This window comes from Prosopis cineraria, unplaced genomic scaffold (assembly GCF_029017545.1).
Source record: "Prosopis cineraria cultivar Desert tree isolate PC_DT_omini unplaced genomic scaffold, ASM2901754v1 PC1, whole genome shotgun sequence".
In the NCBI taxonomy this organism is placed as follows: domain Eukaryota; kingdom Viridiplantae; phylum Streptophyta; class Magnoliopsida; order Fabales; family Fabaceae; genus Prosopis; species Prosopis cineraria.
The window spans coordinates 54809531-54820952 of record NW_026555332.1 but is presented as its reverse complement, the minus strand read 5'-3'; the positions used below and the strand labels follow the sequence as shown (position 1 = coordinate 54820952).

Genomic DNA, 11422 nt, shown 5'->3' with positions numbered 1-11422 from the left:
ATTTATGTGGTTATACGTGCGTTAAGCTCGGTCACATGATTGTTAGTATTGTGAACTATAGCTATATTCATCATAAGTGTTATATTGCATGATTTTGCCTATTTGTCTATGTTCTCAATTGATATGCAATTGTATAAATTAGGTAAAATTTGATTACTGAGTGGTTTTACTCATCCCTCAATTCTCAATATTTTTAGGCCTACCTCATTAGATTAAGAGTGGGAAAGCATACTGAGGTTTAGGATCTAGTGTAAATTCTATTTGTATGCCTCTTTACTTTGTTTTTATGTGTATTAAACTTGTTAATTTGTCAACTATGATTTACATGATTATTTTGGGAGCTACTTACATTACCGCTGTGTTAAACTTGTGTATTTTGTACCATTGATTAGAGTTTTGCTTTCAAACCTTGTATAAAGCTAAAATACTTGTACAAGTAGTGTTTTATGTAATCTTGAGATGATTGGAATGAAAATGAATCATTTATACAAAGTTTTCTTTTCTCTTGTGTTTTATGAAAATGTAGGGTTGAGTGATGATTTTTTATTATACATGTTTTTGACTGAGCGTGGTGCATGACACAAGTCTTCTAAAGTTCACTGAGTATGGTCAGATAGTTAGTGTAGGCTTTCGTCACTTATATGTAAGTTAGGACACAATGGTTGCAAATTTTAGTAAAAAAGTGATGAAAATAGGTTTTGGTATCCAACTCTTTGTAGAAAATAATTTTAAGTGTGAAACTTGTGCCATTAGCTAGAGTTAGAAGAAAGCTCTATGTAGACAATGAAACCACCTCAATCGGACATTAGACAAAAATTTAAGACATGTCAAAATTTTGCTGTCACTGTTGTCAAATGACAGCAGCTATTTGCTGTCAAATTGCATGCAATGTGCCGCAATGTATGGCACAGAGATGAGAGATGAGTGAGCCACGGCACACTGACATTTAGCCACGGCGCATGTCATGTTTTTCTACAAATCTTGGGATCCCATTATAAATGTTTTAAAACTCAATGTTTTTTATCCTAATCGAATCTCAAGCTTCCACATTGTTTTAAAGCTCTGATTTAAATTTAATGAAAGTGTTTAGGAGATTTATATGCTATAAATCTTAGGATCCTATTATAAATGTTTTGTGAATTGTCTCTTCCACTAGAATTTTGAAAAACTTTTTTCTCCCAAATGTGAATTATGAAAACTTGGTAATCCTTTATGGGTTTAGTTCTTTGATTATCTTAATTTCAATGTTAATGATGTTTATTGGGTGAGAATATGATAGTCACTATTATCTTTAATATCAATAATATTTGATTGTGCTTTATTATGAGTTGGCTATTTAGTGAAAAAATATCAATTTTTTAATTCAGGCTAGAGTTATTTTTCATTTTTTCAACCTTTCTACTCTTCTTTATATTCAAATCCTCTCTCTCCTTGTTTATTAAATATCAATGAATTATATATATAGGTTTAAACAGGCCGACACTCTATTTGAGCCTATTAAAATGGTCAGTTTAAGCTTGATTACCTATTAACACACCTAAATTTAAATGGACTTGGGGGTTTTTTTTTTGACTCTAGATATGTGAATATTGAGATCCTAGCTAATTTGTTATTAGATTTTTCAAAGGACCTGATAAAATCCATTCTTGATTCCACATTTCTAGATTTATATAGCAATATCTAGAATTCTTTATATTTAGGAATAAGGCTATATTAGCTCCTACATACATTGATAATGGTTGAAAAAGTAAATAAGTCCATGCTCCCTAACGATAAAGTTGTATACTTGAGCTTTGATAATACCGTGAAAGATGATGAAAATATGAATTCATTTGGAGACCCTTACTTTATAGATTTTCTAAATTCTATTTCAATGTTAGGCCTTCCAAATCATGAAATAAGGCTTGAAATGGGTGTCTCAATTATTTTAATACAAAAAATTGATAAGTTTATGGAGCTATGTAATGTTATACATCTAATAGTTATATGAATTTAAAAACATATTTTTGTGGCCCAAGAAACATTTAGATCAAATCAAGGGACAAAAATATGTATATTGCTTATTGTTGCATGCTGATTTGATTCTTGGTTGCCATTTATTATGAGGAGTTAGTTTTTTATTATGTTGTCTTTTCCACGATCATTAATAAAACTAAGGTAAGAGCCCGTGTCATGACCATTAATAAAACTAATAATCATTTCTATATGTCAATCAAAATTAAAATATAAGAAGGATAAGGATTATTTATTACTCCCTCCATCCCAAATTATATGACACTTTTAGATAAAATTTCACTACCAATAAACCTTATTAAATGCTCCCTTCGTTAAAAAATATAAAACATTTTTAATCGAATCTCACCCCCAATAAAGTAGCTACTTACTTTCAAATCAACTCTATCTTTTCATATTTACTCTTATTAAACACCCTATAATAAATATAAAGTCATTATCAATAGAGGCATTTTTTTTTAAAAAAAGGCAATAATTACACCTCAAAAGACTAAAAATATTTTATATTTTTGAACACTCAATTTCTTAAAAAATGTATTACATTTTGGAATAGAGAGAGTATACTTAACAATCTTATCTTTTCAAAATAAAAATATAAACTTTCAAAATATTCATTGTGTAATATATTGAAACAAAAGAGAAGAAAATTAATTATAGAGAGAGGAAGAGTAATATTGAAATTGGTACATTTAATGAAACCTCAATCTACTTAAAGTGTTTTATATTTTAAGATAAAAAACTCATTCAAAAGTGTCATATAAACGTATGTAATATTACATAATATTATATCAAGTTAGATTTATGTACTTAATTTTGTATATTTAATGTATTTTTATCCAGTCAAATCAAAATAATGAATTTTATTGTGTTAAGAATATTAATAATAAGAATTTTTTATAGAATAACTAATATTTAAAATATATACATATTTTAATTTAATTGAAAATAATCATTTTAAATCTATAAGGTAAAGTATATAAGTTTTTTTCTACTATACATTAATAAAAACAACCCTACAGAATTCTTGCAGAAAATTCCATAAATTCAACTAAACTAGCAAATAAAGTAATAAACTAATAAAATAAAAATATAAAATATGAGCTTGACAACACCTTAGCCTGCGCTAGACTTGATATTCTTTTACTTTCCTTAATTTTAACTCGATTCAAATAAGATAACTTGCAATATTGAGCTAATTAAGGGCATGCTTGAAAGTATATAATGAAATATAAAACAACAATAATGGCGTGAGATGTAGTACAATGAAATAGAATATTTTATTGTTTGGAAGTTTCATAATAAAAAATAACTATTTTATTTAACAATTATTTAAAAATCATTACAAAATCAGGGTTATGTTTTTCAGTATAATTATGTTTTTAAGTACCAGGGCGAGAAGAAATAAAAGAGTAAAAGGCGTGGAAAAGGTGAGAATATTTTTACAATAATATTATTTATATTAAGCTATTCCATTCTAACTTTCTAAATTAGGGTTAGAAAAAATAGTTTCAGGATAATTTGGAAGGCTACCAAATCATTCCACTCCCCTTAAAAAAATCATTCAAAACAATGACATAAAATTTTTAGTCATTTCACCTCATTCCATCTCATTAAAAAAAAAAATTTAAACAATAGCTAAGATCTGAGTTAAGATAAATACCCATGACCAAGCCGAGTGACAGGAATTTTAAGCATTTTTTTCATGGAGTAGTTATTATAAATAAAAACACTTTCTACGAAAGAAAAATATTTAAAGCGAAATATCAATTCAAGACAAAGAACAACAACAAAGCAAATTTGATCCAAAAAAAATTGAAACGTGGCAAATTTTAACGAGCCCAGAATTACTAATGACGAGGCCTCAAACAGCGAAACACGAGGCCGACACCACAGCACAGAGCCGGCACCCAGCGAACGTGGAATTGCTGCATGATTTTAACATGAATATAATTATTCCACCCCTACGGATAAAGCCATCAATATGTAATTTTCGCAAAATTTTGCCGAATTTGAAGCAAATCATTTTCCCCGTTCCTTAGCTGAATGGTAAGCTCCTAAGGAAGACGAAACCGGAAGTCGCTGCTCGGCTGCTTCTCCTTCATTTATCTGCTACAGATCAAAAGCTTGATTCCTATTTCCCCCCCGCTAGGCGATTACTTTCTCATTGGCGCCAACCGGTCTCGTGACGTTTCGTTGTTCCCACCGCTCCCACAGTCCGCAAAGTTCCACCAGGTTTTCGCCCGCATTTAAATTCGTTAGGGGCGCTTTGAAAATTTCGATTGTTTCTGCTTCCCTCAATTTTTTTTTGCCGTGTCATTGTAATCAAGGTTATTGTTGTTTGAGTGTGATGACGCTGGGGAAAAATCAGCGTTTCATTTAGGATGCACAATCATTAACTAGGATGCTTTAATATGGGACTTTTCGTTTGGGTTGCAAAATCGAGAAAGTTTATCAATCAATTGCGAGATAAAATCTGAGTGCAGGGTATTGTCTGCAAATGTATTGTCTTCTTACAATCTGCCACATTCATTATGGGAAAGGATAACACTCGTTAGAATTTCTTCATGCACTATTCAGGATCTGGATACTTACTATCAGCCTAATAGAGAATAATACTGTTGGATTGTCATTGTTCTATATTTTTCACGAAATGTATTTTGGTTGCGTAGGTTCGGCTAATTCTTGGTTGCAGTGTTCGGAGCACTTCTTTCTTTCTTTCTTTCATTTTTTAAAGCTGAATAAAGTTGAATAATTACATTATAGTATAAGGCCACGGTTCTCCTTGCAGGATGCAGCTGCAGAATACCGCACGTATAACCAACCTTAGTTATTGGTTAAACTGGAGGGTCTTACTGTGTTCAGCTTCAGTTTTACTGCCTATGATTATTGCATTGTTTATCATATGGAAGCGTGAAGGTTCACGCCATTTGACGCCTGGAAAAGGAGAAAACCAACAAGACGGGAACCGGATTTTATGTGGTGATGAAGCATGGAAACCATGCCTAAAAGAAATTCACCCAGTCTGTTTGCTAGTTTATCGAGTTGCTGCATTCTTTTTGCTTGTGGTGACGTTAGTAGCTAAAATTCTCACTAACACCAGTGCCATTTATTTATACTACACTCAGTAAGTCATGGTAGAATATTGATTAAGCATCATGATTGGAGTCAAAATTCACTTATGATGTTTTTGACATTCTTCGTACTTTGGAAAATATATTTTCCATTTCTATCCAAACTTAATGCTAACTTTTGTTTATGGTTGTTATGGATTTCTTGCAGGTGGACCTTTACTTTAGTTACCATTTATTTTGGGGTACATCCCTTGCATTCTTCTTATAAGTCTTCAGTTGAATTAGAAACAAAGTTGACCTTTGATGAATATGTATTGCATATAATGTATATATAATTTGTGGTGCTAGGGCAAAAGCTTTCACAGAAAGCATAATTTCTGAAGTCTTCACATATTTGAATCTCACACCTTGTACTTTTCTGTAGTGTGCATCTATGATCTCTGTGTATGGGTGCCATCAGTTTCAAAAATCAAGAAGGAGCACCTTTAATTTTAATTTTGCTGGAACAGATGCAGAGCAAGGGTCAAGGACACCGCTCTTGCATCAGAATTCTACAAATCTGTCGTGTGAAAATCGAGTTATAGGCATTTTGAGTTATATTATTGAAGTTCTATTTCAGGTAGCTTGATTGCTTTGCTTTCCCTCATATTTGCTTGTTATTTTTTCCTGTGTCCGTACTTCCCATGACGTTTACAAGTGTGGCCTCATCTTCTATCCTTTCTTCCATCTCTTTTCACCCCCCCCCTCTCGGTATATGCTTGATTTTGCCTAGCTTGTTCAATTCATTGATTTTTATGTGCTCAGTATTCCAGGTGCATATATATTCCATTTAGCTTCCATTTATATTTCTTTATTTAACTATATCTCTAAACAGACGAATGCAGGGGCAGTGATGCTTACAGATAGCGTATATTGGTTCGTTATATTCCCATTTCTCACCATCAAGGATTATGATTTAAGTTTTGTGAGTACCAAACCGTAAAAAGTTTCTTTACTGTTACACTCTTACGCTTTCGTTGCTCTTGGTTTGCAATAGTGGTTGATTGTTTCTTTTTCTTGGTGGTTCATAAAGAATGCAACAGATTTTGGAACATAGAAAAGCTAAAAAATTAATTTTTTTTTTTTGCTTTTGGGGCAAAAACACATGCATCAAATATAGCATCATTTGATATGTATAAAATGAAGCACAGAGCCTAACAAAAAGCAATAATAGTCATATATAGAATATTTAATTAATTTTATTGCATCAGGCAGGTATCCATTATTTTCCATTTTCAAGATTCATCTGATCGATCTTCTCTTGTGTAGATGACAGTGAACATGCATACACTGAATGTTGTTTTGCTTCTTGGAGATACAGCTTTAAATTGCCTGGTGAATATTTTCAAGGCCTTTATTCTCATTGTTTGGGGTAATTGCTCAAGGCTGACGCTAAATTAGTGTGACCTACACCTTTCAGCAACTGCCCTGGTTTCGGATCTCTTTCTTTGTGCTATGGACTGGCGCTTTCGTCATTTTTCAGTGGATTCTTCATGCTTTTGTGTCAATTTGGTAACTTTCACTGTCCTTCTGCATGTCAAACCTCAACACATTTATTTATCTAAGAACATATTGACAATCTTCTTACTGCAGGTGGCCATATCCGTTTCTTGATTTGTCATTACCCTATGCTCCACTATGGTATGGTATCTCACTCTTTTCAACGACATTTGGATATTGTCAATTCAAACGGTATAACATTAGCAAGTGCAAAGCAAGGTTATATAAATTACCTCTAGATATTGGCATATTATGATCACAGTTGACAGCCAGAGTTCTCTTTATCACGATGGCTTGGCTGTCCAGATTCAATATTTTAACATCTCAGGGGTAGTTTTGGGGGAAAGGGTACCGCCTTATGGTTAAGGTTTTTTTGTGAATGATGGCGTAATTTTTTTTCCTTTTAGAAAAAAGGTTAAAAGTGCAAACTTTGATTAAAATCAGCGATAAATTTACACAAAAATTTCCAGTTTCTCTACTTTCCTTTTTTGTTGTAATCTTTACAATGCTAATCCTATTGGTTTCTGGTGAATGGCAGGTACTTTGTAATGGCACTGATGCATATTCCATGTTATGGCTTGTTTGTGCTGATTGTCGATTTGAAACATTATTTTCTGTCAAAATGGTTCCCTTCCTCTCATCAACGCTAAAGATTGAGATTTTGAGAGTGTTTCTAGGATGGCCGCCTCCAAACTGAATTCAGCTTTCCTCACTGCAGAGTGCATGGATGAGTTCTTTTACGCACTCTTCCTACAACAAAGGATCATATAATCAAACAAATTACTAACATTCATTCAATATAATACTTGAAGCTTCCAAGAACTGAATTTAACGCTTCTAACAAGCCAACTTTTTTTTAAAGCAGACGTTGAGAATAATTTGCAGGAGCAAATTGGAGGAACAGCTTGTTTGTCCTGGTACTTTTCTTCCTTTCCTCTGTTGGATCCACGGTCGCAGGTGTTCTTGCTTGTTCCCTGTAGATGACTTGGTGATAATTTGTTTAGCCATCGACTTCTCTACAATATGAGATCTCTCTGTCCATAGTTGTCCTTAGATGGAAACAAAATAGGATGAGCATGGTCACTTTGGGAATTTCAGACATGTATAATGTTGAGAAAAATTATTGTTGCTATATATGTACTGTAATATTTGCCGTATTTGGGAAGCAAAAGTTGCCGAGCATTGAATCTGTTCTTCCTTTTGTGTTCTTTGGAAAATACGATGTCATTTATAAGGGTGAATGCCAAGTTCACTAAACTTCCTGTCGTCCCGTTTTTCACGAGCCTGCTAGTGCCCAGCTTGTTTTGAACTAGCTTGGACGACGGTTTATACTCGTGCTTTGCTTCTCAATCAAGCAAAATGAAATTGAAACAACTTGGAACTTACAAGATTACTAGTTTTATTGAGCTGGACTCTACTTTGTTCAAAATTTAAAATGAGCCTCATTGTTCATTTTTTCTTTTATTAATGACACGGCTTCCATAGCTTTCATCTCTAGATGGCATTTGAAGATCATTAAGATAAAATTTAATTTTCAAAGTTGATTTAGTATTCTGTACTTATGTTTTATTGTCTTTTGGGAGGGACATGGAGTTGTGGAATACCCTTTTCTTTCTTTCTTTCTTGCGAAAATAAATTAAAGACGTTTATATATATATATATATATGCATGCTTTTACTATATACCCACCCGGGCGCGCGCATTATTATCACCCACAAAAACCTTCTCCAGAAACTTCCTATTTTAGACTTGGCTGGGTGCCTTCCTCTTCAAAATAAGTGTCCTCGTCTGTGTTTACTATGTATCAATAGACATATACAGTACGATGCACAAATACACACCACCCATAATTAGCAAAGCCAATCCCCAGGGTGAAGCTTTTTCTCTTTTAAGTTTCATTTTTGTCAAAAACTATTTTTCTCGGAGTATTTATTGTCTTAAACTTTGTCATAATAATATCACTTTAAAGTAATTAAATCATAGCAATATCATCCCTAACATAAAATGAGCACACATTAACTGCTAACTTGACTGACTTAAAAATAAATTTAAGTTAAATCGAGTAATTAAATCGTAACAATTTTATCCTTAAACATTATTATAATTTAATTACTTCAAGAATGATTTTACTGGCCATGACAAAAAAATTATATAGGTAACCGAATACAGAATTAATTAGATATAAAATTTTTATTTTATTAGATTTGAATAAATATAATCTTTAAAATTATTAGGTTATCTTTTTAAATTATTTTAGCATATTTTCATTCAATTATTATGATTGATAGAAAAGATGTTCCAACGGCTACAATGAGGAAAATAAATTAGAGTTTCAAGGATTATTATGCATAATCCAAAGTCCCACCGGACAGTTGAACCTGTTCCTTATTATAGTAGTTAATATTGATAACTACATGACAGCTTTTGCGCTCCTTTCAAGTAGAAGTAGCAGCAGCAAGAGCCCCAGCCGAAGTTAGCAAAGATACCAGCTTCCCTTGATTGTGCAATGCAGTTGTGTCTTCATAAAAGCAGAAAATTATTAAGGTTAACAAGTACATGAAATGAAATTTAATATTACGAAGCTTCTGTTTACTTCAGTCGGGATCTTCGGGAATCAATGTCAGGGCAAGTTCAAAGAGAAAAGGACAGGGATGTGAGTCTTCACACCTGCCTTTCTTCCTTCCTCTTTCTCGGAACTTCCTCTAAAATAACTAAGAAGATCTGTTACAGAGTTTATTATCTATAAAGGAAAATAAGGAAGTTTAAATCTTACCATCACAACCACCGATGTGATTTCCTCCAATAAACACATTTGGCACTGTTCGTTGACCTGTCCACTCAGCTAATGCAGATTGAATCTCACCTCCATCACCTGCACCATGGCCAACCATTCTTATGAGCCGATTACCAGAAGTGAGAATAAAATAACGGGTAGAAAAAACAGTGGGTTTGAAGACAGGTAAAGTCAGCAGTAAATTGTAGAACTTGATAACACCTAGGTGAAAACACTACCCTTGTGATATTTATAGTGAAAAGCAATGCTGAAAGTCACCTTCCCAAGGCAAACTAGAGTACTTCTGGTAATATGCAGGAGTGGTACAGGTTACCCAATCATTCAGAGACTGAAGGTGCTAGGGGGCTCAAACGTGCAGAAAATATCCAGGTGCAACCAGCAAATTTGCGGTAACATGCAGAATGAATTTTTCTTTTAGGGGTTTAATTTTGCATCTCTAATCTCAAAGGCTCCTTTTAGAGCAGACAGTGAGATCACTGAAATTCAAGAACGACCACATAGGTTTCTTTTAAACAACATTATTACACACGTAAAAAATTACCAGCGTGCCATAAAAATCAATTTCAAGTAAAATACATAAAGAGTTCTAAAGGCAATTAAAACAGAACAAGTAGTAGGCATGATGTATACAAGTTTATGCTTAAAAGTGTGTTTTTCTTGATGGTATCGTGCATACAATGTATAACTTATAACCGATTGAGAGAAGTATCCTTTCAAACTATTTTACATCTTCAACTTCTTGCTATAGAGTTTACTCTCTGATGCTAAATCATAAAGCTATATATACTGTCATCCAGGTATGTATATGCTTAAAAACCACGATCACATGTATCTGTAATTCTTCAAAACCAAGCTGGTTTTGCATCAACTAATTTCTTCCATGGAGAACTGCCAAGCAGATTTTTGAAAAAAGGCGTGCACACAAAAGCACCAAACAGAACTGTATTTGATATTTTGCGGCCTTACCAAATGAATTTCAAAGATATTAAATCAACAGAAAGAATGCATTTAAACATCGATAGAAAGAAAGTCAAATCCGTGAAACCATCGTCAATATTGGAATAGTTTGTAATACTGGTGAGATTCAATGTCTTGCATTGGAGAGAAAACGAAACATGTAAGATAACTAGACAAACGAGAAGCCTTCTTTGAATGCTCAAGATAATTGATTTGAATGACTTGAACCTGGAATCAGGGCTTACTAGATAAATAGAGGACTTCTGAATCATTTGAAAGGATTTGATTTGAATGATTCGCACAAGATAATTCACGAATCATTTGAAAGGATTCATGAATTACAGAAAGGTACAACTATTCACATGAAAATGTGTCGTAACTCTTAAAGACGGTTTTTGAAAGACATTTTTCAAAGTCTAAATACCAGTTTTCAAGAGGCTTTGTTATGTTGAGAAACCATTATTAGTGATCCTACTGAACAGTGAACACTCCACTCCTTAAAAGAGACAATGATTATTCACGCCTCGAAGCCTATTTTCTTCTTATCGTACTGCATATTTCCCTAACACTAAATCAAATGAAACATACCGACAGAAAACAGGAATCATGTTTATTTAAAATAAATAGATGGCATAGTGAAACAAAAGAGGAATCATGCTAAAAGGGGAAAAAGCACATGGCCGAGCAAATAAAATAATAGTGCTTACTTTGAGAATCGAGCTCAATGACCTTATAGTTGGCTCCCAGTTTAGTCAAAAGCTTCTTCACATCAACGCAGAACGGACAATACGATTTGCTGTAACAACCAACCATTCACAGAAATTATTTCGGAATTGGCATCCGCGCACAACAATCTCGTGCAAAAGAGAAAATGACGAGAGAGAAACCTGAAAACGACGACGGGGTTCGACGAAACAATCTCCTTGGCTTTGGGCAGTGCCGCCATGTTTGCGCCTATTATCTCGATCGGAACCCTTCCTTCTTTCTCTTTGCGACCCGAACCACTATTTTAACTCGCAGTTATGAATTACTATGATAAATGCTTCCG

The 11422-nt window shown here is 33.3% G+C and overlaps 2 protein-coding genes across 4 annotated transcripts; one reads left to right on the top strand and one right to left on the bottom strand.

Moving 5' to 3' along the window:
- The first annotated feature begins 3891 nt into the window (after window positions 1–3891).
- Window positions 3892–7880, top strand: LOC129317418 (uncharacterized). 3 transcript variants are annotated; one of them, XM_054961759.1, is made up of 9 exons: window positions 3892–4245; window positions 4802–5137; window positions 5293–5326; window positions 5509–5703; window positions 5959–6048; window positions 6393–6458; window positions 6525–6635; window positions 6717–6764; window positions 7162–7880. In XM_054961759.1, exons 2-8 carry the CDS (start codon window positions 4803–4805, stop codon window positions 6735–6737), a joined length of 852 nt encoding a protein of 283 aa, XP_054817734.1. In that variant the 5' UTR covers window positions 3892–4245; window position 4802; the 3' UTR covers window positions 6738–6764; window positions 7162–7880. The 3 variants fall into 3 exon arrangements, with proteins under 3 accessions (XP_054817734.1, XP_054817730.1, XP_054817724.1); XM_054961755.1 differs by having other exon boundaries at window positions 3896–4245; window positions 4802–5083; window positions 6544–6635; XM_054961749.1 differs by having other exon boundaries at window positions 3897–4245; window positions 6544–6635.
- Window positions 7881–8884: 1004 nt separating this feature from the next.
- LOC129317437 (glutaredoxin-like) lies at window positions 8885–11422 on the bottom strand. Its single transcript, XM_054961766.1, has 4 exons — window positions 11262–11422; window positions 11082–11170; window positions 9397–9495; window positions 8885–9141 (listed from the first exon to the last, which is right to left on the bottom strand). The coding sequence occupies exons 1-4, from the start codon at window positions 11318–11320 to the stop codon at window positions 9059–9061; spliced, it is 330 nt and encodes a 109-aa protein (XP_054817741.1). The 5' UTR covers window positions 11321–11422; the 3' UTR covers window positions 8885–9058.

What these genes read in the sequence shown, in the direction of transcription:
- LOC129317418 (XM_054961749.1), top strand. Translation starts at nt 4,803, where the DNA reads ATGCAGCTGCAGAATACCGCACGTATAACCAACCTTAGTTATTGGTTA. An exon ending in AGGATTATGATTTAAGTTTT is followed by an intron (nt 6,049 to 6,392) that starts GTGAGTACCAAA and finishes TCTCTTGTGTAG; the next exon opens with ATGACAGTGAACATGCATAC. An exon ending in TTACCCTATGCTCCACTATG is followed by an intron (nt 6,765 to 7,161) that starts GTATGGTATCTC and finishes GGTGAATGGCAG; the next exon opens with GTACTTTGTAATGGCACTGA.
- LOC129317437 (XM_054961766.1), bottom strand. Translation starts at nt 11,320, where the DNA reads ATGGCGGCACTGCCCAAAGCCAAGGAGATTGTTTCGTCGAACCCCGTC. An exon ending in AACCCCGTCGTCGTTTTCAG is followed by an intron (nt 11,171 to 11,261) that starts GTTTCTCTCTCG and finishes TGGTTGTTACAG; the next exon opens with CAAATCGTATTGTCCGTTCT. An exon ending in CATTGAGCTCGATTCTCAAA is followed by an intron (nt 9,496 to 11,081) that starts GTAAGCACTATT and finishes GCCATGGTGCAG; the next exon opens with GTGATGGAGGTGAGATTCAA.